Source organism: Bubalus bubalis, chromosome 11 (genome assembly GCF_019923935.1).
Source record: "Bubalus bubalis isolate 160015118507 breed Murrah chromosome 11, NDDB_SH_1, whole genome shotgun sequence".
Taxonomy (NCBI): Eukaryota; Metazoa; Chordata; class Mammalia; order Artiodactyla; family Bovidae; genus Bubalus; species Bubalus bubalis.
The window spans coordinates 50,266,230-50,291,655 of record NC_059167.1 but is presented as its reverse complement, the minus strand read 5'-3'; the positions used below and the strand labels follow the sequence as shown (position 1 = coordinate 50,291,655).

The following is a 25,426-nucleotide window of genomic DNA, read 5'->3' as shown; positions in this document are numbered from 1 at the left end:
TGAACAACAACATATGCATCTCTAAAAGATGCATATGTTTAGAAAAACAATCACATCTAAAAATATAAACAACTATTTTCTTAACAGTTACATCATTTTCTGATTTGCTGTTCCCTTGGTTTGCTTTTGTTAGGTGGGTTAGAAAGTGCCTACTTGCGGCATGCACATGCACCGCTGAATCCCTCAGTTAATTCTCATAACCATCACACGAGCTAGTATTATAAATTACCCTCATTTTATAGAAGAGGAAACTGAAGCTCTGAGGGGTTAAGTTTTGATAGGGCAAATCCCACGGCTATTCAGTGAAGTCCCTCCTTCTTCCCATTACCCTCTCTACCCTCATTAGTCCTGGTTGGAAAGTTCTAGAAAATGCTAGTAGGGCTTTCTCTGGTGGTCCAGTGGTTAGAGCTTCCCTCGTGGCTCATACGGTAAAGAATCCGCCTGCAATGTGGGAGACCTGGGTTTGATTCCTGGGCTGGGAGGACTCCCTGGAGGAAGGTTTGGTAACCCACTCCAGTATTGTAGCCTGGAGAACTTCCACGGACAGAGAAGCCTGGCCGGCTACAGCCCATGGGGTTGCACAGTCGGAAAGAATGGAGCAACTAAGTACTGATATACCAGTGGTAAGGACTCCAAGCTTACCCGCCTGCTCTCTGCCCAGGCACCCCTTCCCAATATAGTCTCTTGCTTTGTCAGCACGTGTGTCTTCTCAGACAATTCACTTTTGAGTGTTAGAGCCCACTCTTGGGCCCTGGAAGGGGTCCCCCTTCCTGTAACAATAGAACAAGATGGCTCCTCCTTCACTGCTGCAGGAAATGGTTCCTTTCACTATTTCTACTTGGGTCTCAGGGTGATTTCCATCTCCCTAGTCAACCTTTCTCTTCCAGCCCAGTGGAGCTGTTCTCCCCTGCAGCATCCTCAGCTCCTGAAGGCTGAGCAAGCCTAGGGCAGTTATTTCAAAGCGTCCGGTTTGATCGCACCTTCCTGTGTGTGGTTAGGCAGGGAGCAAAGCAAAGAAACTAAACACACATTTTCATATGCAATCCTTGCAGGAAGACACCCCCTCCTCAGCACTGTTTGTGCTCTTCGGCGGGCTGGGAGTGGGCAGGAGGCACAGGGGTGCTGGGACATGTTTACCTGTTTCTTCCTTGGTTTCCTGCTCCTCCCCCTCCAGCTCTGGACAGAATAGTTCCTTTGTGCTTTCTTTCCTTTCTTCTTGTGCCTAATTAGGGATTATGCTAGGGAATCAGGCTAATTAATCTCTGCCAGTCTGGGGTGAGATCAAGCTCCTCGCACTATCAGGGTTGATCAATACCTCCCTGCCTGAGAAAGAGTCTGAAAAACAACCTGGCTCCTTTCAGCACAGGCTTTAATGAGGGCAAGGTGGGATGGCCTGGGGGTGCCCTGGAGTGAGTGGGTCTGGTGGTTTAGCCCCACAGGACAGAGGTGTCAGGAGAGGCTCCAGGGGCTGCAGCTTGAGTGTGGGGCGGCCCCACGGGAGGACCTCCCAGTTCCCACAGCCCTGCAAGGGAGGGGCCAGAGCTTCTCCACTGCGCTGCTTTGGAACACCATCCAGCTTCCCTAGCTGCAAGGGTGGCCACTGGGAGTACTCAGACAGACACTGTATGTATTTCAGGACAAGGTGATCCCTCCAGCTTGCAGACCAGACATCCTGTCCTGGACCAGCTCCCAACCTGAGCTACCACCTCAGTCCAACGAGGAAAACCAAGGCTTGTAAGACGGCTGAAGAGGGCCAGAGCAATGAGACAAAGCAAAGAATCTCAAAGGGCTGCACGGGACAGAGGAAGAAAGGCCTCACCGTGGGAGGAAGGGAGGTGCTTCTAAAGAACTCTGGCTCTCTGGAGGTCCTCATGGCCTAGGCACATTAGATCTTCAGAGGCACACTGGTGGCCCTCACCTCCAGAGGGGAAGACATGGCTGTATGTCTTCCCGGGACTATTAAGAAGCCAAAGACAAAAGTATTAAATGAGAGAGACTGGAATTGAAGGAACTGAGGATGTCAGGTCTTCGGAAGGTCTTTAAGTCCTTTCCATCATATTCTTTGCTCAGCCGCTCAGTTTGTGTCTGAGTCTTCAGACACAACCCCGAGGACTGTAGCCTACTAGGCTCCTCTGTACATGGGATTTTACAGGCAAGAATACCAAGTATATTAAATGAGCTCAAATCCAACATTAAATATTTGTTTGCTATAAAAATTTGAAATGATTTTTGTAATTGTTTTTAAAATTAATTTCATTTTTGCAGTTTTTTAAACTTTCAGCTTATTTTTAATCTTTCAGAACTTTTTCGGGTTGCATTTTCACAGGCTTTAACAGGCTCGGAGACCTTGGTCATTGTGCCTGCAGTGCCCAAGGATAAAAATGTCCAGAGCCTGAGAGACCACACAGCCAGGCACCCTGTCCAGGGGGGCACCCGCTGTCAGGAGTGAGAAAGGAGAAACTGGGCGCATACAGCAGTGCTCCGCATCAGTTCTAGATTAGCAGTCTAGACCAAAGGCAACAGAAAAGCCTTTTAAGGGTGTCTTTTCGAATGACTGGTTAAAGAAGGAAAGAAAAAGACAAGAAATTTCCACTTACACGAACATGCCCCAAGTACAGAGCAGAGATAAACACCTTAAAACAATGAGGACATTGTGGCCTTCCAAACCCAGGTGGTCATAAAGACCCCGTGGACCATTCACTGACCCAGAAGGCAGAGACCATCACAGTGTCCAGTGAAGAACAGCAGATTAACACAGCAACTTCAGGGACTCAGACCCAGATTATACCAGTCCACATCATGGCCCATGGAGACAGAGGAGCGGGATTATTCTTCTTGATGACACATGTAGGTTTCTTTGACTGCATAATGCCAGGGGAGAAAGAACTGCAGTTTTGGAAATTCTGATCAGGCTGTTGAGGTCAGCTGTGGTCCCAATGATTGCAGAAGACCCTCTTGTTTTGTTCTGCCATTTCTGTAGGAAGTAGTAATGAAGTCTTGTGGAAGCTATGGAGGTTCACCTCTGAGATCTCCCTTTAAGGGGTAACCTGTCAGGGGAGGGCAGTTAGCTGCCAGCCTCCAGGTGCAGCACCTTTGGAATGTTCAAACCGAGGCCTGTCTCCCCAGGTTACTCCCAGGTGACTGCTCAACTCAGGGACCCTGGCGCCATACCAAGTCCAACACAAAACTCAATGGGCAATCTTCCTGGCCCTCAGGACTGCCCAGGACTTTCTCTAGAGCTACAGAATCATGGTTCTCCCTACCTAATCCTCCTTCCTCTCTCCTTTCACAGATGTCAGATCCGCATTATGGTCTGAAGCCCATCCTTATTACTCCTGATTTTCTCACCACAGGTACTACTTCCAATAAACCCCCGCACTTCTAATTCCATCTTGGTATCTCCTTCCTGAAGACCCAAAGTGACATAGCTGTCAGCCCATGAAGTGTGACCGGGCAAAGCTTACTGACTCATTCTTTCAAATTGTGAAGTTTTTTTTTTTTTAAATAAAATGTACCCATTGGAGGGCATGGAATATAAATGTTTCATTGAATTGCCCCCAAAGAATGCAGACTCCTGCAAAGATGGGCTGACATTACCTTGCAGTTGATTTTACCCTTTATATTTCTTCACAAGATGGTTGGAGAAGAATCTTCCTGGGAGCTGGTTACAAGGAAAGCTACTATTTATTTTAAAAATATTAATCATTTATTGAGTACTTATGTGACAGGAACCAAGGTAAGAGCTTTCCATACATTGTTTCATTCAATACTTACACAATTCTAATAGGATCTCCGTTTTTCAGATAAGGAAATGGAGCTAATTAGATGTTGAGCTCAGACTGAATTGAAGACTGATGACAAAGCTAATACTCTTTAACCTTAAACACACATACACACATGCGCGCGCACACACACACACACAATGTGATGTACATTTAAATTTTTTGCGTTTCCGTGGAAGAAAAAGTAAATGAACTAGAAGAGAGAAAAAGAAAGAAAAAATGCAGTAGAGGAAAGAAAGTGAAGCTACTGAATAGAACTGGCCTAAAGATCTATCAAGACAAAGAACAGAAAGGCAAGGAGCCTATACAGGACACATTTTAAGTATCTTGGTCTGTTACTAGCTATGTGCTCTTGGAGACATACAACACCTCTAGGCCTCAGTTTTTAGAAATCTATTAACGAGGAACTGACGAGACAGTCTCGAGATTTAATTTCAGCTCTGACATTCCATATTTTATTCTGAGATGGAGCTTTTTATATTATCAATTTGTATAAAGAGAAATCAGACTAAAATGTTTCTTTTCATTAACTCCCACAGGTGAACTGATCCATTGGGTCTACAATATGAACAGCAGATTTTGTAATTCACCAAGAAAAGCAATTTGGCAGGATTCCAAGCGGGTGTGAGGATGACCTGGGTGTCTCACATATAGACCCTACAAATGTTTGTCCAAAAAAGTTTATCCATTGTTTCTTTTAGGCTCTTGCTTGGCATGAGGTCCTTGTGGATAATCATTATGCATATTTTTGGTGGGGGAGTGTTAGTGGGGGTTTATGTGGAAACTGGGATAAACGCAGAGCTTCTAATCTGAAAACAGTAAAATACCATCCCTTAATACACAGGCTTTTTGTGAAGAAGGGGGCATAAAACATATGAAAGTGCTTCAAAGAATGTTAATTTGAAAAGCTTCATCTGTGTCTTTTTCTATCTTCATTTTTGCTCTAAATCTGTAAATAAGTACATTTTAACTACTAATCACCGTTTGGTCAGCCTTCAGGAAAAGGCTAAGTGGCCACTATAATCAGTAGAGAGGGTTAAGAGGAGAAATATATAACCCAGAGAAGCTACAGACTTACATTATCAGCTTAGTTCTACAAACCTGATTCTGTCTTGATAGGTTTTCCAGATAAGGTCACAGACAATGCACAAAAGAAAAACAGTGTGGTCCTTAAAAATTCTTGCCCCCGCCCCCACACACAAGAACTACATTAAGCTAATGCATATGTTAACTAAACTTACTGTGGTAACTGTTTTGCAATATATACATATATCAATCATGAAGTTGTACACCCTAAACATTCACAATATCATATGTCAATTATATCTCAAGAAAGCTAGGAGAAAAGAAAAAAAATGCAGTATGGGCATTCCTGGGAGCAATGAGATGGTGGGGGAAAAAAAACCAACCAGAATGCATTACTGTTTGAGAGAGGAATGTAAAAAACTCACTAGTTTACTATGTTAAAAAAAAGATGGCACATTTATTGCTACATAAATGTTATATACATAATGTGTTTTCTGTTACAGTGACAGAAAAAATTTTGAACTTCTTGCTGCTGGTTGAAAAGGTTTATCAATAATACCTTGAATTTGACACAGGATACAAATCTGCAATAAACCAACAATGGAAACTGGAGAACAAGATGAGAAGCAATTCATCTCGAACAATTAGCTCTTACAATACTCCATAGGTACTACACGGTATGCTAGAATCCTACTATGGTCTTAAAATGCTATTGTAAATTTCTGATATTAATGAACAGGTTATGGTAAATAACCCTACATTTTTACTACCTAATATAATAAAATAAAGTAAGAAACTTTTTACTGAAAACTTTTCGATTTCAAAAATCTAGAAAGAGTAATATTTAGAATTCAAGAAATTTTCTTACAAGATTATTGTATAAAAGACTAGCTACAGTGAAAAATAAGCCAAATGTTTTTTTCTTTCTATTTTATGAAGGAAAGCTTCTGGGCATACTGCAGAGTCTAATATAGCGAAAAAGACAACAAGCTCCGAAGAAAAAGGCCAGGCAGTGGCATATGTTCACTCACACATCATAAGCAACAACTTCTGTTTAGCTGATTAACACTGAAATGAAGAACAAGGCCACAGATAAGAGTCTGATGTAATCGGAGAATACAGGCAAATTAAAGTAACCAAAATGTCCACTACATTTACAAAAGAATGATTTGTTAGGAACCATCCTGATCGGAGGATCTGAAGTTCTGTCTTAATTGTTTTTGTTCTTTCAAATTAACAGAAATCTTTAAGTTACATAGTGATTTGGGTCCTTTCTTCTGTGTGCTGATTGCCACTGTTGATATTGGCTATGAGGAATTATTAAGCCAAGACAACCTTGTTCAGCATGTTTTTCTCTCCCAGGGTTGTTGTGGTGGAAGACAGGTTTCATGGAAGTTCAAAGTGATTATTATGTCTTAAAAAACAACTCTTAAGGATTAGAGACAGAGGGGTGCCTTAATGCACAGTATTAAGATGGACTGACTAGGACTGGTTTGATGCTGATCTGGCTCATCTTCTTGGGACGGGGCAGACGATTTGCAGTTGATTACATCACCCGTCCAATTCCTCCCCACTGACCAGCCATCCAAATGACAGAGAAGTAAAGGTGAGGAGGAGGACACACGTGTGACCATTGCTCTTATATTCCATTAGGTAATTAGCCTCAGAGTGGTGTGTTCATTTATCACACTACCTGCCTTATTGACTACTGGGTTGTTATGTTCAACATAATCACAGCCTGAAAAATCTTCTTTGTATTTTAAATCCATTTTGTGCTTACTTATAGCTAACACTTTACAAGTACTATATGTAGTACTTACTGCTTGGAAAACAAAGCAATTTCTAAAAAGTAAATTCTTCACTTGTAATTTACACTTCTTGCTATTACAAGCTTTACTATGAAAACCTAGAAGCTTGAAAAGTCTTGGTTATTATTGGAAATAAAGCAAATATTTATTTTGGGGAAAATCTAGGGGACAAAATTTCCCCTTTTAAAATCTTAGCTAGGCTATGGTCACAGATCGTCTCTGCTTATCTTTGTAAGGTAAATATGCAAAGCACATAGAGCTACGTGGAGGACTCTGGACTGTGACCATAATCTATTCAGATTCAGAGACCAAATACAACAGCCACAACAAAAAAATAAAAACGAATGAAAAAATGAACACGAGAGAAATGCTATACCAAGTAATATTTTCCTATTTCATGGAAAACACTATTCATATGGCAAAAGGACAGGAGAGGGCAACAAAAGACTTTTCCCTTCCTTTTTAAGACACTAATAGGTATGCCGGGAATGCTAAGGGCCAATGGTTGTCACTGCTTTGTTCTCTGCACGTGAACAGCTTTAACTAATGCTGGCATCAGCTGAGTGGAGATCAGCTTTCCACATTAACTTTTTCCCTTTATATGTAGACCTTACAGTTCCATAACAATAAATAAAATTTGTAGTTACAATGCATTTGTCAATTCAGTTTAGGCACAAGGCAACTTCCACGGTGAGTGGAGAGATCGAGACAGTCTCTGATTGTGCAGAAGCGACACATGGCTTGCAACAAAATGATCTGTTGCAAACATCTCATGGGTTGACGTTCTATCTGATGAGCTTCCTATCTTCACTTCTGATGGAAGTGTTGACCAGTTGCTTTGATCGTAGGATTACATTTGCATTTCTTGCTTCAAGTGTTTTTTTTCTTCTCCCTCCTATCAGGTTTGTGTCTTCAGATAATCTGAGTTGTCCAAGTCCTTATGAGGAGAGGTCACCTTCTATCTAGCCTATTGATAACTCTGGAACTGTGGTAGGGAGAGCCAAGGGAGAGAAGAGAACCAATTAGGACATCACTGGTAAAAATAAACACCTTCCCAGAAACAAAACAACTTGGTATTCCTCATTTATGCCCAGGTTGACAAAAAATTCAGTTACATAACTTATAAATGTTCTTTCTTTAAAGGTATAACCAAAATGGTTTGTCTTGATGTGTGTGGTAAGTTTTTTAAAGGAACTCATGTAAGTATAGAATTCCAAAATATGGGATTCTGTAACAGCTGTGGTAATTATGCGAACCTTAGTTTTGGCAACATGCAGGTTGGCAATACCTGAGCTCTGAGGTTCTGCTTGTCCAGTTCTCAGTGGGGAGACACCGTTAAAACATATATTTATTGCTACATCTAGTTCACTGTACTGTGTTAATTGTTTACATATCTCTCATTTAAACTGAAAGTTTCTGAGGGCAGGGACCTCAGAAAACAAAAGTTTTGAATAAAAAGACTTTCACTTTGAACTCATTTTCACATTGGTTTCAGTTCCTGGTCCACAGTAGGTCCTCAAATAAATGTTTGTTCAACAAATTTATTAAGAGAATTTTACTCTATTAGTACAATTTTATATTTATATTCTTAATATAATATATATAGTAGTAGCTCTGAAATTTCCCATTTCACCCATTTTGGATGGAAACAGCTTTAGGAAGAATCATACCTTTCACTTTTTTATTAAACAAGGAGCACAGAATGGTTTTATATTAGAGTGATGCTCTTAGGGATGGATAACTGCCACAGTCAAAGCTACTTCGCCTTATATTACGTGGTGGCAAATTCTTGCACTTTTTAGTCAGTCATTCTGCTGTCATCCATTTTTATCAATCATTTTGATTCTAGTAGTTGATTATCTCTTACTGGTTTTAATCCGCTATCCAGTTCTATAAAGAACTGAAAGTTATCAGGTGAAACCAGAAAACTGACTTCATGAAATTAGCTAACTTTAAAACATATTTTAATTTCATCCACATGAGGCCTTTGAAACCTTACGGAACAAAGTGCATTTACTACATTTCTTATAACCTTGAACAACTCCCACCCCTCTCCCTCATACTTTTTTAAAAAAGGATTCTTTTTGATAGGTGACAATGCTCAAGGCTTACTTTTAACCTAAAGTTGGGGAATTTCCTCATAAAAGAGATAAAAATAGAACTACGAAAGCAGTAGGAGATACAGAAGCAATGAAAGAACAGGAAGTAAACAGTAGGAGAGAAGAGAGATGTGAGGTAGGGAAAGCTGACTGAGAAAGAGCTAGAGAATAAGAGGAAATGTGTGCAGCAAACGAGAGAGACACAAGAAAAGACAAAGCCTTTGAGGCAGGCGATGTGACACTGAATGTCAAATGCTCTTCTCACAAGAAGCAGGTTACCTGGTACCAGGTTACCTAGTACCTGACCACAGGAAGGTACCTCTACATAAGCTGCCAACTTACAAAGTCACTTTTGCACAGAAAAACACTGGCTTGTTTTTATTTTAAAGACCTTAAAACATATTTTTGAATAAAAATATTTTTTCATGATATTCTATAGTCTCCACAGGACATGAAGCAATGGCATGGGTTTTAGAGGATCTGTAATTCAACTAGCTCTTCTCTTGGACAAGCATAGTCTGTTATATTGCTGATTTTCTTTTTTTTTTTTGGTGGGAAAGGTGATTGAGAGCTTTTTCCAGTGTGCTAATGTTAGAATTATAGTTGACACCTAAATAATTACATCAAGACTTTCCTTTCTTTGTACCCAAATGAAATCATCCATTTCTGTCTAGTTTAATCCTAAGAAGGATACATGAAGAGGTGGTAGGAAATCAATTTCTTCAAGTAAAGTTGGTTTATTAACTAACATTTGTAGTTTACAAAATATTCTATCAAATTCCAAATGAAATGAAATTCAAAATGAGATACCCACAAAGTTAACAAAATGAAATTGCACTGAATATATTTTTCCTGCTCCAAATCTCACATCCATTTACTTTTACTTATTGCTTTTACTCTGCTGATTAAACTAGGAAAATAACTATACACTGGTGAAGGCAGGTTATAAAAATGAAGTTCCCATCTCTATACCTATTCCATGCTGCAAGCTGTATTTTGTTACTGATCCAAATATTTAATTATGTTCTATATTAATTTCTGTCACAGCAAACATTAACCTTACAACTTACAGATAAAATGAATGTATATATTTTAAGAAAAAGACGGTTCACATTATCCAACTACTTGGACAACAACCTGCTACCACTGTTGTCACTTTGTTAAAAAAAAAAAAATCACAAAGAAGCAAACTGTATTTAATTCATGAAGAGGAAGATAAAAAACCCAGTCTTTTAACAAGTAAATTCCCAAGAGAAGGATGCTCTGTTTCTGTTGTACACAACACCTTTACATTCCTGAATAGATTCCAGAAGGTGTAACTGATATTCTTACAGGAGAAGGAATATGAGTATTACAGAGTTGCATTAATGATTCAAGTGGAAGAAAGCACTGTTTTATGTATGAAGATCTCATGATAAAGAAGAGGCAGATGGCTAACAAAAAAACTGGTTGATGATGCCACCAAGTACTTCTGGGTAGGGGAATGAGGACCACCAGTGGTAGCAAAAGTATTATTTGACAGATATATCATAGTACTGTCTTTTTCTTGGATCAGAATAATATTCACGTGAGGGAGTATACATGATGATCTAGAACATAACAGTCCCAAATTCTTTATAAATCAAAGTATACTTCCCTGGTGGCTCAGATGGTAAGGAATCCGCCTGCAATGCAGGACCCCAGTTTTGATCCCTGGGTTGGGAAGATCCCCTGGAGAAGGGAATGGCAACCTACTCCAGTATTCTTGTCTGGAGAATTCCATGGGCAGAGGAGCCTGGCAGGTCACAGCCCATGGGGTTGCAAAGAGTTAGACATGACTGAGCCACTAACACACACACACACAGTATCACATTTTGAAGAGAACAGTAATTTGGTACAAAATGGCACAGCAGAAAAATAAGCTGCTGGATTCCAAATTACATGTGACCTTTATCATGACCAGTGCCACCAGAGAACATACAGGTTAGAATTCAAAGGTTCTAACTCAACTTTGAGATGAACTGGGGGACTTCCATGTACTTTTTCACACACATACTTACCTGGCTGCTGTTTACATATGACCCATAGGGTTGGTAGTTTCACTAAGCCCAGGATGGGTTCCTGGCAGTGTGGTTGGTGGCTCTGCCGATACGGCAGAAACTTTTTCTTCTTCCCTTCGCTTAAGGCAGGCTGCTTTGGGGTTAAGGTTCCTCTCTGAAATAAGGAAAAATAATTTTCTCATTAGAGTCACAAGTTATGAATCATGGACTCTTGGGTCTTAAACTGAACAAACTGCTGCTATTTTTTCTTTCTGTGGGGATTAGCAATCTCTCTGTAATTTCATTCCCATGATAAGTAACACTGCAGAGGCAACAATGATATGCTTACAAAACACCTCAGCATTAAATGAGCCTTGAAACTTATACCTCTTACTGATCATATTGTGTATTCTTCTCATGACTCGGGTTTCCAGGATTTGACTTGATCTACATTGGTATCTAAAAGCCGTTCTTCTACTGTTTCATCCAAACACTGTAGCAAGTGCTGTTATTAGACTACTGAATCTCCTCAATGTCCTGCAAAGGTATGATACTCTGAAGTGCTATGAATGTTGACACTCTCTATGTACTGGAGAGGGACATCTGTGCTTTATCCAGAATTCTGCCAGTTCAGAAAATGATAAACTAAGAGATACTCTCAGCCATTCCTCTATAGGAAAGTGTGCCAATTCCTCCAGGAAGAGAGGTAGCCTGAGTATATCTGTTTTTCTTCTTTGATTTATATGTAGGACGAGATGACTGAGATGTTCTTTCTACAGTTGGGGTTGTGACTGAGAAGGTTATAAAAACCTTTACCGCTTTGTATATAAATTAGATAGCAGAGAAGACCAAATGGAACTTCTGATGCGGGCATTTTCAAAGGCGCTTATAGTATGGGATATTACCATATAAAATAAAGGTAAAGAAAATCCACTGAACTAAAGACCCACTGGATGAAAACCTACTTAGGAACAACAGTTCCTCTGTAATTTCTTTAAATGAGTTGTAAGTACAAGATATTTAACTCATGGTGCCTCCTGGTATAGTTTTTTGTTTCAGTTTATAATATACAGTATAAAAGTTGCTACATTTATTCTTATAAACTGATTAAAATGTCTTAATGAATATAATATAAAAAGATCACTTAGTCTGTAATGAAAACAATACTTTGTATAATTTGTGGTTTTTTTTTTTTACATATTAGATTTTCTTAAAATGATGGCTCAGCTGAATGCAACATAGCAGAGTTTTTTTTTAAAGGCATCTCCTCTTTCAGGGAAAGTGAAAACATATTTGAATATGCATATATCAAGATGCATTTATAGTTCACTTCTGAGTTTAAAAAAGTAGATAAAAGACTTTACTATATGGTAAACCTACTGACTCTATTGACTATTACTCATACATGATAACACTTCATCATCTAGGCCCCTGCATTTAGGAAAAGACACGAAGCCTATACAACTCTGGGGAGGCAATGAAAGAAGGAAGGTACTTAATTTGTCAGGATAACTTATAGTAGAAATTGGCATGTCCATCATTATGTAAAAATACTAGGAGCTGCTTTCTTAACAAGTGATTGTACACCTCTGACTAACGAGAAGCTTGTCTTTTATGAGGTGTCACATCCCCTTTATTGTGTAGGCAAGAGTCTCATACCATGACCAGAGAGACTGAAAAGAGGGCACAAATTAACATGTAAAATCCAAACAGGATTTGAACATTTCCTAATCGAAACATTCTCACATTTCTCTTACCATGGAACATCACTCTTAGCTAACTATGACTCTGTGTCACACTTGATCTAGGAGGTATGATTAAGATAGCTGGAAAGGAAAGGACATGAGCCCAAAACTCAACTTAGACAAGATATTGTCGACTCCTACAATGAGTCAGACAACACTTAGGACTGGAAGAACCAAGAGAATATGCTACAGTAAGCTCTACTAGTAGCTCAGACAGTAAAGCATCTACCTGCAATGCAGGAGACCTGGGCTCGATCCCTGGGTCAGGAAAATCCCCTAGAGAAGGAAATGGCAACCCACTCTAGTATCCTTGCCTAGAAAATTTCATGGACAGAGGAGAATGGTGGGCTATAGTCCATGGGGTCCCAAAGGGTCAGACATGACTGAGTGACTACACACACAAGCTCTACTAAATGTGAAGTAAAGTGAACTTTGATTCAAAAAAAAGCAAAAGCTGGTGCTGTTGCTTCATACTTCCTGGTCTGTGTGAACAGCCCATGGCAAACATGTCATGTAGTCAAGAAGGCCTGATGTAAAGCTAAGAAGACTCTTTGTGACCCCATGGACTGTAGCCTGCCAGACTCCTCTGTCCATGGAATTTTCAGAAGTCAGACATTCCCTGTGGGGCATGAGAAGTGATTGTCATTCTCACATTTCTATCAGGTGTCTCTCTCTTACCCTCTGGTGGATGGCTGAGAATTTGCCTCTTTTATAATACCATCTTCTTCTTAACATGTCTATTAGCACAGTTTTTGGCTAATTCAATAGTTACTTCTTATCATGGTTAGGTAAATATGTGTCATTACATCTATGTGGACATACATATAAGTTAATGATTTTATATTTGTTTCCTTGTTCATATGACTGTTTTTCCTGTAGCTTATAGTTGCTTTGCTTTTCATTTGTTAATAATGCTAATTTTCCCCCTTAAAATGATCTAATAGATCTAGCAAATGCCTCTCAACATTTCTTCCTAAAATCTCAAACACATCATTATATTATTTATTAATTCTATCTTATTTCCAGGGAAACCTTTCTTCTAACAGTATTCTATTTTCACTATGGACTGGTTCTTTTCTAGGCCTAGCAGTTCTTGTTACAGGATTTTCTTCTGCTACTCCTATGTGGTAGATCTGTTCTTTCCCAGGTGCTATGCCCTTGGCTTTGCTGATTATGTCCTTACTTGGTTTAAGCCTATGTTCCAGACGCTCTTTCAGGAGGCAAAATTTTAAAGCCTTTGTATATCTGAAATATATTTATCTTTACATTTTAATAAATGGTTTGGGTAGGTACAGAATACTAGGTTGAATATGATTTTTCCTCAGAATTTTGGAGGTATTGCTCCACTATCTCCTGGAATCCAGCACTACTTCAGAACTCTGATGACATTTTGACTCTTGTTCCTTTTTCTGTGAGCTATTTAAATGTTGTCTCTAAAAGCTTTAGGATATTCTTTTGTAACTCTGATGCTCTGAAATTTCATAATGATATACTTTAGCTTGAGGTAATTTTTAAAATCATTATTCTTTTTTTTTTTTTGATTTTTTATTTAAAAAAAAATTTTTTTTTTATTTTATTTTTTATTTTATTTTATTTTTAAACTTTACATAATTCTATTAGTTTTGCCAAATATCAAAATGAATCCGCCACAGGTATACATGTGTTCCCCATCCTGAACCCTCCTCCCTCCTCCCTCCCCATTCCATCTAGGTTGTCCCAGTGAATCTTGAGACATGTATTCTTCAGTACTTATAAATTTTCTGTATTATTACCATGATAATCCCCTTCATTCCTTTCTGCTCTTACACTATAAATCCTATTGGTTAGATGCTGCTGCTGCTGCTGCTGCTGCTGCTGAGTCGCTTCAGTCGTGTCTGACTCTGTGCGACCCCATAGACAGCAGCCCACCTGACTCCGCCATCCCTGGGATTTTCCAGGCAAGAATACTGGAGTGGGCTGCCATTTCCTTCTCCAATGCATGAAAGTGAAAAGTGAAAGTGAAGTCGCTCAGTCGTGTCCAACTCTTAGTGACCCCACAGACTGCACCCTACCAGGCTCCTGTGTCCATGGGATTCTCCAGACAAGAGTACTGGAGTGGGTTGCCATTGCCTTTTATCCTCTCTAATTTTACTAGTTCTTCTCTTCTATTTTTCATCTCTTTCTAGGAGATTTTTTCAGCTTTATCAGCTAACCTCTCTACTATATTTTTTCTGCTATCATATTACCTGAATATTCCTTTTTCACGGTTTCTCTTTTATGCATAGCTTTTCTCTTAGAAGATATTTAGTTTTCAAAAAAGTTTCCTAATGCGTTTTGTATGTTTTTGTTTTCTTCTGAGTTTCTCTTTGGTTTGATCTCAAATTTTTCTTTTTCATGCTGGTTTTTCTTAAATCTTTGGTTGTCCTTTAACATTAAAGTAAGACAGTAACCCGTGTGGGCTTTACTCTACAGTAATCTAAAAGTGAGTCATTATTACTCAGGAACTCCTAAACCTGGAAGTCTTTTCTCTAGAGTATTTTATTTTTTCTGGAAAAGAGTTACCCCATTTCCTTGAGGACAGCATTAATATACTCTGCTGCTGGCATTAGGGAAGCAAGGCAGAATACAGGGCTAGGGGTCCCACTGTTCAGCTTCACGCTTCACCCATTCCCTGTTATTCTTCATGTTCCAGATCTGCAGTCTTTTCAGATTTCACTTTTTACAGAAAATAATCCCCCTGACTTCTATGGTAGAAGGGAAGAGAGGGCAGAAGTAATATGTAGTACAGAGGAGACTTAGGGATCCAGCCTTACACAGCAAGCTCCAATGAATCTTTGTTTTGGTGTCTGATGCCTGACTTCTGCTTTTTCCCAATAATTAGTACCTCTAAAGTCCAGAGGCTTTCAGGGGATGGGCTATCTGCTTCTTGTTGGTATTCCTCTCTGCTCCACTTAATTTCTTTTAAGTCAGTCAGTTATCTACTCTATCTACAATCTTACACATATTTTTTACTCTCTTACTGGCTATTATCTCCCCTTTATCCTTGTGGGTTAATGCCATTTTTATTTATTTCAGTGGTGTATTATCAATGAATATTTTTGACCACTTATTACTATGTTTGACCATCTCACTGCAACTGAATTAAATCTACTGAGGGTAGGAAATTTGTCTGGGAAAAGGAAAAGCCTCAGGTGATTCTGAGACCAGTGAGATTTGAGAATCACTGTCTTAGTTTATTCATCTTCAGATTCACTAAGAGACCGGGGAACTAAAATTCTAATGGTTCTATTGTCCCTAAATTATCACAAGAAGAGAAATGAGTTTATCAAGCTGATCTATGAAAGAGTTTGAGGAGGAAGTGTTTGACCACTAATTTAATCTTTAGTAAAACTGAGAGGACAAACTTGAAGGTAGTCTGTGAAATCTGCTGAGGAAAACAGTAATGATAAAATTATAGTCATGATGATGAAGAGGTTTAAACTGCCAATGACAGACCAGATGGGATTCTGATATATGGGGCACCAAGGCACAAAACGTGCTCTGGGAAAATCTGAGGCTTGGACGGGAAGCCACTTCCTGTTTTTAAGGATGCACTTAGACCCAGGTCTGGTTGCCCTCCTGGTATAACTACTTGTCTAAGGATGACAGGATGTGCATAGCTAGATGTGGTCTTGGAACACCACCCCATACCAAAGCAGGTATTCAGAGAGCCTAGAGGATGTCCAAAGTAGGTCATGTACATCTTTATAGAAATTGCTGGGTCCAGGGGCCACTGGGTGGGGCTCCTGCAGCGATGAAGAGACTTTCAAAAGTGAACATGTTACCAAAAGAAGTCAAAACTGCTGCAGATAAAGTGCAGAGAAAGAAAGCAATTACACCAAACTCTAGAGTGCTTCTGTAGACAAGGAACAGGCATTATGGGCTACATGAAGGGTTCAAACTCTGTGAGACAGCCAGCAGTGTTTTCCAAGGAGTCTTACATGGATCTCATGGTTTTTACATAAACCTGTAAAATAAGCGCTCTGGGTTTTGAAGTCCAGAGTTTAAGGGTAGGAGGAAGATAGGCTTTTATAAATATTAAAGGAGTCCCTAATGAAGTTACAGTTCAGTGTACTTAAGTTTTATTCATTCTAATCAGTCAATGGCTCCTTATATAGTTTTCCAGAATAGTGTGGAAAAAGTCAGTACCCATAACAATGACCAGGAAGTTAGCAGGCAGCTGGATAAGTCGAGATATTAGATACTCTTTCAGACTAAGGTTTTCTATTGTAGGGGCTTGCATGGAATTAAGACAAGGTCAGATCTTACAAATGATTGCGTAAGATCAGGTTTCACTAACATCTACACTCTACAGATACTTCAAAAGTCTTAAGACAAGAGCAAGCATCTGGTTTTAGTGGTAGGTGTGTTACTTATTGATCTTTCTTATTTATTAAAAACACTGGAGGAAAAAATAGATGAATTACTACTGTATGTTTTTCTGAAAATGTGTTCAAATTCTCTAACTCTGGTTTCCTTAGAAAGAGTATTCCTTCTATGATCAGTGTTGAGAGTTCCTGTTGTAGTTATCAAGCATCTGTCCATTCCTACTCTTTTTTCTTTTCCAACTTTCTTTAAATAAAGTATCATAAATAGCCAATAAATAAGGAAGAAAAGTTGCTCTCAATGAGAGAGGTTAGCGATGGGGTCTGGAACCAAATGCCACAATCCATAAATTTTTTGCAAAGAAGCCTAGGATGAGGCATTTGTAGCTTCAAATAAGATATATACATATATGCAAAAAAGCAAGCTTGATGATAGAACTGCTCAAAGGCTGGAAGCTTGTACTAATTGATAACCCATGGTCTAGAACATAGCTGCCTGTGACAGAGGAGATGTGCAATAAATACTTTGTTAAAAAAAAAGTTTCAAAGCTTCTTTAAGAATCCATTAAGGGAGTGCCTGGTGGGTTAGCGATTAGGGTTCTGGACTTTTCACTGTCATGGCCTGGGCTCAATTTCTGGTTAGGGAACCAAGAACTTACAAGGCATGCCGTGTGCCGCACCCCCCGCCCTCCTCCCAAAAAGATTCTATCAGAATAATAGTTGGGAGAGTTGTCTGAGTCAATCAGTTGGGAGAGTTGTCTGAGTCAACAATGGATAAGTCTGTGTAAAGCACACTTTTGTCCTTAGGGACATAAAGGCATGCCAGTACACATTCATCCAAGAAGCTTATGGCATTCCTGATGAGGGATCAATAAAGCAACTCTTGACACCTTACTGACATGCATACAAAGGACATTCATAGGAAGCAAAGTGAAGAGAGGCCATGACCAAACATCCTATTAACCAGCAGGGCCTCACAGATGCCCCAGGGGAAAGCAGGCAAGAAACTGACTACAGAAAAGTAGGGAAGACAGGAAGGAGCAGGGAGAAGGACAAGTGTAGGCAGGTAAATTCAACAGCATGGGATTCCAGAGTCAATAAAAACTAAGAGGCACAAAACACTAATGCTGAGCAGCAGGCTGGCTGTTCACTGCATTGTTTCATAGCTTTGCTCTCTACTGGTTTGTGGGAAGCACTGAACCTACAGATACTGACCAACATAGTGAGACATATAGGTGAGAGAACCAGGGAAAACCTGATCTAGATGATGCGGTGGCAGGAGTACTAGGAGAGCACATAAACAACTTGCCCAAGCGGAAGAGTGAACAGACACACAAATGTCTGCCCACCAGAAGCAGAACAGTTCATGTCTCTGCTGAACCTACTTACCTCTGACTTGCTGTTCTAGACTAAGGATAACTGCCACGGCCTGATGAAGAATAAGGAGTTTTGTTTGGGGTTTTTCACTCTTTAAATGAAGCTGACACATTCGACCAAGCTCCTTGAATGCCTCATTAATATCTCGTACACGCAAGCGTTCTCTGGCATTGTTGGCCATCCGCCTTTCTTTCTCCCTTTCTATCTTCTGTTCTGGGTTCAAATCCTCATCTTCATTAGTACTGCTGGAAATGAAAGTAACAACAATGTCCATTAGGTTCCCTATAAAGTAAGATATGCTAATTGCACGAAATTATGAAGTATAAAAATTAAAATGACCTTACATTTTATCAAATGGTAACAGCTACACTTAAAGAATGTGTATTAATTTTCAATCTTTCCTTGATGTAAATATATAGCTATATAGTTGAAATTATACCACACACACATTTAAATGCATTTCCACTGTACATTACTGCATAAAGACTTCAAACTAGTGAAACACTTCATAAATATAATTTGAATGACCACATATTATAGCACCCTGCTTTTCCAAATATGATTAGCAGCATCAGCATTATTGTTTAAAAACTTTACTTTTTACTTCACTGTAAAAACAGTGTTGCATTACTGTTAAAAATATAACATCTCAGGTTCTACTGAAAACCTACTGAATCAGAAGCTTCATTTTAACAAGATTCATATGTACATTAATGTCTGAGAAACACTGTCCTATTATAGTAATGTATTATAGTTTATGTTCTTATGTTCTTCTCCCCAGTCCACTGAGGAGGAGGAAGAAAAGCTTAAGATACGGCATGAAAGAAGTATCTCAGAAAATTACTAATTTTGTTCCAGAAAAAAATATTACCATCAATGGTGATGATTTTAAAACATGGTTGAACTAGAACAACCATGGAAGGTTGTTTGCTTATTCCTTGGAAGGAAAGTTATGACCAAACTAGACAGCAGAGTAAAAAGCAGAGACATTACTTTGTCAACAAAGGTCTGTCTAGTCAAGGCTATGGTTTTTCCAGTAGTCATGTATGGATATGAGAATTGGACTATAAAGAAAGCTGAGTGCCAAAGAATTGATGCTTTTTAACTGTGGTGTTGGAGAAGACTCTTGAGAGTCCGTTGGACTGCAAGGAGATTCAGCCAGTCCATCCTAAAGGAGATCAGTCCTGGGTGTTCATTGGAAGGACTGATGTTGAAGCTGAAACTCCAATACTTTGGCCACCTGATGTGAAGAGCTGACTCATTTGAAAAGACCCTGATGCTGGGAAAGATTGAGGGCAGGAGGAGAAGGCGACAACAGAGGATGAGATGGCTGGATGGCATCACTGACTCAATGGACATGAGTTTGGGTAAACGCCAGGAGCTGGTGATGGACAGGGAGGCCTGGCATGCAGGGTTCATGGGGTCGCAAAGAGTCAGACACGTCTGAGCAACTGAACTGAACTGAATTGATACAGCCTCTAAAAAGAAAGCTGAAGATTTTGCAGCAAAAGACTATATGTGCTGTATGATTCCATTTACAGAAGCTTCTAGAAAACACAAAACTAAAGTAAGGGAAAGCAGATCAATGTCTGCCAGAGGATGACAGAGATGACTGATTATAAATGGGTATGAGTATGGGTATGAGGAAACTTTCTATGCTGGTAGAAATATTCTACATTATTAATATCTATGTATATATTGATATCTATGATATCTATGTATATCACCATATACATTTGCCAAAGGACAAAAATTGTGCACTTAAAATTGATATATTTTACTATATTTTGAATTAAACCTCAATAAAGCTGCCTAAAAGCAAAAAAAACAAAAAGAAAAAAAGATGTTGCAGAAAATACTCATGGATAGATGAAAAGGTTAAAAATACATTATTAAATTTAAAAAGCTGAAATTATAAAACTTATATCCAGTTTATTTCCAATTTAAACTGTATTTATGGAAAAAACATATTCCTTGAAAAGTAAACAACAGTTAATTCAAGTGTTTTTTTGTGTTTTCTTGGTGTGCTTTTCTATAATTTTCAAATTTCTGTAATGAAAATGGACTAATTAATTGGAAAAATATAGAGAAAAATGCTTTGGAATAACTTATAGAAAATTCTATTTATATTCAACATTTCAGTAAATTACTGGGTAGAGTCTCTTAGAATCTGGAAAATCTGTGCACAAAGAATAGATGTTCCACCTCTTCTCTAATACCTTGAGTACTTTAATAATTAAAGAACAAGTAGACAACAGACTTTTACTCCTAATTGTCAAGAAATACGTAAAAGTATTCTTTTGATAATAGAGAATCACCAGCTCGTTGACTTCAAAGGAACCTTTCCAGATTATCTAGTCGAGAGGTTTCCAAATGTGGCCACTCATCAGCATCTTTAGGAGTTCTTCTACAGTCTTCAAAGGCCCCACTGCTGGGGATGCTTGGGCAGTGAGCTTGGGTGAGAAATGCACCTGCATTTCTAAAATGTTATACAGGTCTGCGGCGCAGGGTTGAGAACCAGTACAACATCAGTGACCTCCCTAGGGTTACACTGCTAATTGGTTGTAGAGTGGAGAAAAGAACCCAGGTAGTGCTTCGTGGAAGAAAACCAAGAACACGTATATAAAATTATCATCACCATAAATTATTATAGTACCTTTACTGATATTTACAGCATGGGAGACAGTATGAAAAGAGCTTTATATGTATAATTTTCAGTTTATTCCCACAAGAATCCTAAATAGAAAATTTCCTTTAAGATGGAACCAAACCTCAGCAAATTTTACTAACCTGCCATGGTCATTTGACAAAATGTAGTGAAGCCATGATTCAAGTCCAGGTTAGCCTTATTTTGTTCAAAGCCATGTTTTAAATTTACTATTATTAACTATCAAGTATAGTTCTTGCTAACCCATTATACTGCATTCTCAGTTTCTGATGACCTATAACAGAGCTCAGCAAACTGGCTCAAGAGCCAGCTACCTGTTTTTGTAAATAAAATTTTATTGGAAGATCTGTTATGTATTTGGCTGCTTTCATGCAACAATGGCAATGTTCAATAGTTGCAACAGACCTGCATGACCCATAAAGACTAAAATATGTACTATCTGGCCCTTCACACAGGAAGTTTGCTGACTGACCTGTATGATGAAAGGATGAATGATGAGGAGAGGTGTAAATTATTCCCCTAAAGTTCTATTTGAATCATGAAACTGAAAGAATTAAGATGCCTCAAAGGAGTGGCCTTGGGATTCCCTGAGCCAGTTTTGTCTTCTTCATACCCTTGCACAACTGAATACAATGCATATTAAAATGATAGAATTATTTTAAAAAATAGGTAGTATTAGGTTGTAAGATTTAATTTTCCCAAGAGAAACGTTAAAGTATTGAAAATAGTGAAACTATCAAATATAAAAAGACAACTTTTAAATATATGAATGACAGAAAGGACCATGCTGGTTTTTTGTTTTTATTTTTTAATTAATTAAAAAAATTTTTTTTGGCTGTGCTGGGTTTTTGTTGCTGGGCAGGCTTTTCTACAGCTGTGGGAAGCAAAGGCTACTCTAGTTGCAGTACACGGGCTTCTCATTGTAGTGGCTTTTCTTGGCACATGGGCTTAGTTGTTCCACAGCATGTGGGATCTTCCCGGATCAGGCATCGAACCCATGTTTCCGGCATTGACAGGTGGATTCTTTATGGCTGAGCCAATAGAGAAGCCCTACGCTGGTTCTTTTAGTTAACCTAGCATACTTATTGAACTTTCCTTTGTACCATACTTCCACACAAAGAACAATTAAAATTTTTTTTTATTTATTTGGCTGTGGTAGGCCTTAGTTGCACCATATGGGATCTTAGTTTCCCAACCAGAGATCAAACCCGTATCCCCTATACTGGAAGGCAGATTCTTAACCACTGACCAAGAGGGAAGTCCCAAAGAACAATGTTTTAAATATAAATATATGTGATATATACTTATTACTGATAAATAGATATATATCAAGAAACAGAATGTACCACGTGCATGAGTGCTCAGCTGTGTCCGATTCTTTTGTGACCCCATAGACTGTAGCCTATTAGGTTCTTCTGTCCATGGGATTTCCCAGGCAAGAATACTGGAGTGGGTAGCCATTTCCTCCTCCAGGGAATCTTCTGACCCAGGGACTGAACCTGTGTCTCCTGCATTGGCAGGTGGATTCTCTACCACTGAGCCACCAGCAGAAAAAAAAAAAAAAAAGACTAGGAGGAGGATGTATCACAAATAAATTCTCTCTTTTCATGTAGAACTAAAAGAAAAATCTGATGGAAGAATTTAGAAATCATTTGAAACTAATCTCATTATGTGTTCAATATCCATATTTCAAAGCAGTCAAGTCCAGTTTCTAGAACTCATTGCCCAACAACAGTGCATGTGGAGTACTTCCTTTTCCATACTCTTTTCAAATTATTGTTTAAAACATGAATTCACAAATTTCTTTTATAAAGAGCCAGGCAGTAAATATTTTCAACTTTGTGGGCCATCTCTCAGATCTACTCAAATCTGCCACTGCACTATGAGAACAGCCACAGACAATATGTAAATGAATGGTGCATGGCGGTGTTCCAATAAAACTTTATTTATAAAAAAGGCAATAAACTAGATTTGGCCCCTGAGCTATAGTTTGCCAGTCCCAGGTTTAAATCATAGAAGAGGTCTTAATTTAAAATAATATGCTTAATAATATATAATGTATTATATATTAATATATAATAATATACTTAAAATAATATATTCAAATAATTATTGACAGATTGCATCTACCTGTACTTGTACAATTTAACTTGCTTTAGCTATTTTGTTCTCTAGCTGTTGTACAGACTATAAGCACTGAGGGGAGAAAAGTAATTATTTTTTATATGCAGACCCTAAAATATTGTTGGAAACATGGAAAACAAACTTAGAATCAGCCTCATATGTCTCCTGTTTAGGGATGCTGTGAGGATTAAATGAGATGACAGACATAAAAGTCCCAACACAGTATCTACAACACAGCTGACACTTTTCACCCATGGCAAGTGAGTGAAATATGACCTGGATGGTAACAAATACCTTGTTCTGCCTCTAGATGAAACTTTGATATCTTTTTGGGAGGATTCATCATCTGATTTCATGTCATCTGATGAAGGAGGTTCATGAAGGTTTTCATCTTTCTCTTTATTTTCAGTCTTGATTTCTGTTGGAACAACAGTTCCAGACTGACTTTGCAAGCCACCTAACAAAGAGGCAAAGAACAAAATAAACATCCAGACTCATTTGTGAATTAGAATTAAGACAGTAAAAAACTTTCTTGATGGCAAATATCCTTAGTTGTTTTAGAGCTATAATGGAAATCTGAAGATTTAAAAGGGTAAGCTATTCAGAGTTGCACAGAGCATGTCCACAAACTTTAGAAAAAAAATGCTTTCTAAAGCATCTGTATTAAAAAAAACAAACAAACAAGGTTGACCCCGATGGTGAGTGCAATGTTCACTTTCAGGTACCATTTAAAAATTAAACAAGGTATGAGAAACATGATGCATTTTAGAAACCAACTTTTAAGATGCTGCCAAGGTAAAGGAAATAAGCTTTAACATTTTCCTGGACAAACACAATAAAACAGGTATCATGGTTAAATATAATTGGGAAAACTTTACTTTGATGGTCTTTTATTACCTATATATTTGTACTTATTTATAAGGTCTACTATAACATTGGCCACAGTTTGCTTTTTACAAGAATTATCTGTCTCTCCAATTAAATTATAATCTTCTAAACAACAGCTATTATCATTCAGAACTCTAAACATACCCAGAAATATCTTTCTCACTGCCTCTAGGGACCATGAAGACTCATCCATGAGGGGAAGTGATTTAAAAAGAGACAGGACAGGGTCTTTCCTGGCGATGCAGAGGTTAAGACTCCGTGCCTCCACTGCAGGGGGTATGGGTTCAATCCCTGGTTAGGGAACTAAGATTCTGCACGCCTTGCAGTGCGACCAAAAAAGGGGGGAAAAAAAAAGAACAGAAGCTAAGAAGATGGCCAGTAAACACTGAACAACAGTTTGTACAGGGTTCCATCCATCAATAAACATCTATAATTGGATCAGCTAAACCGATCAAAGTACTGAACCCTAAATGTCTACCCTGCACATTCATGCAGTAGTACCATTGTTTGGAATTCTAAGATGACTTTTGATGAACAGATGTCAATTTGACTGTGAAAAAGGTGACAGAGCTCCAAATGATACCTCTGTCTGCACTACTGCTGAAAACCAACAATACAGTTACCTCTATAATTCTCCTGTGTTTTATGGTTCAAGTCTGTGCTTGAAGCAGTGACTGTACTAGACAGGACTGAATGATTGCCATTGAGACTGACAGAGTCTTCTCGATGAGTTCCAACCTAAAGTAAACAAACAAACAAAAAAGTTCATGGGGCAGTAACTGTTCAAATTCTTTCACTGAGTTTAATAGAGAAAACAGTATCACTTATCTAAATTTAGCAACTGTTTTTGGATGTCACTTTTCTGGGTTTTGAACTGTAAAAGACTTGATAGTAGTAGTACTGTTTCTGAGCAAAAATATTAAAAAAAAATTTTAACTTTCAAAGTTTATATTCCACAGAGGGTTGCTGTGAGAAGCAAATGAGCTAACAGAGATAAAGCACTCTATATGCTATGTGCGGTGCTGTGCTTAGTCACTCAGTCATGCCCAGCTCTTTGTGCGAGCACAGCATATTATAAGCTCTATTCTGTATCAATCTGAAAACCTATTCTACATACTACTTAAATATGTTAAAGTATCCATGAATTTGTATTTCTTCTCAAAAAAAATTAAAAGAGCAACAAAAGCAATACAAAATTAAAGTAGCTTAGAAGTTCTACATTTCCAGGAACCAAAATTGCCATATATTTTTATTCTCAGTTTTAATCAGATTTAGACAAGTCACAGTTGACTTAAACTGAGAAGCTATGGCATGTAATTTTAGCTAATGCAGTATTTTTAGAAAAACTGTTACAAATGAAGCTTTTTATTAGAACAATAGCAGACGAGTCAACTAGAAGATTAAGCTTTTGATTAAATAGATTTATTGCCTGGAGTTATACATGAGAACCACTGTTTTTCAACAAATCCTTCAATCCCAGTAAAACACCATGCTTTGAATCCCTCTTGAGTAATTAATATAGCTTTTATCTTTTATGACTTTGTATGG

At 38.4% G+C, this 25,426-nt stretch overlaps 1 protein-coding gene across 10 annotated transcripts in view; it reads right to left on the bottom strand.

Annotated features, from left to right (window-relative positions):
• Nucleotides 1–5,245: 5,245 nt before the first annotated feature.
• The window catches only part of TCF12 (transcription factor 12), a 392,641-nt gene continuing 372,460 nt past the window's right edge, over nucleotides 5,246–25,426 (bottom strand). For 7 of the 10 annotated variants that reach the window (XM_025295663.3, XM_025295666.3, XM_025295664.3 and 4 more), the window contains 5 exons: nucleotides 24,502–24,616; nucleotides 23,285–23,447; nucleotides 18,211–18,443; nucleotides 10,755–10,908; nucleotides 5,246–7,601 (listed from right to left, as the gene is read on the bottom strand). In XM_025295663.3, coding sequence (XP_025151448.1) covers nucleotides 10,766–10,908; nucleotides 18,211–18,443; nucleotides 23,285–23,447; nucleotides 24,502–24,616 — 654 coding nt within the window. In that variant the 3' untranslated portion in view covers nucleotides 5,246–7,601; nucleotides 10,755–10,765. The remainder of the gene's footprint in view (nucleotides 7,602–10,754; nucleotides 10,909–18,210; nucleotides 18,444–23,284; nucleotides 23,448–24,501; nucleotides 24,617–25,426) is intronic. The other 3 variants (XM_025295665.3, XM_025295667.3, XM_025295672.3) reach the window with 1 other exon arrangement.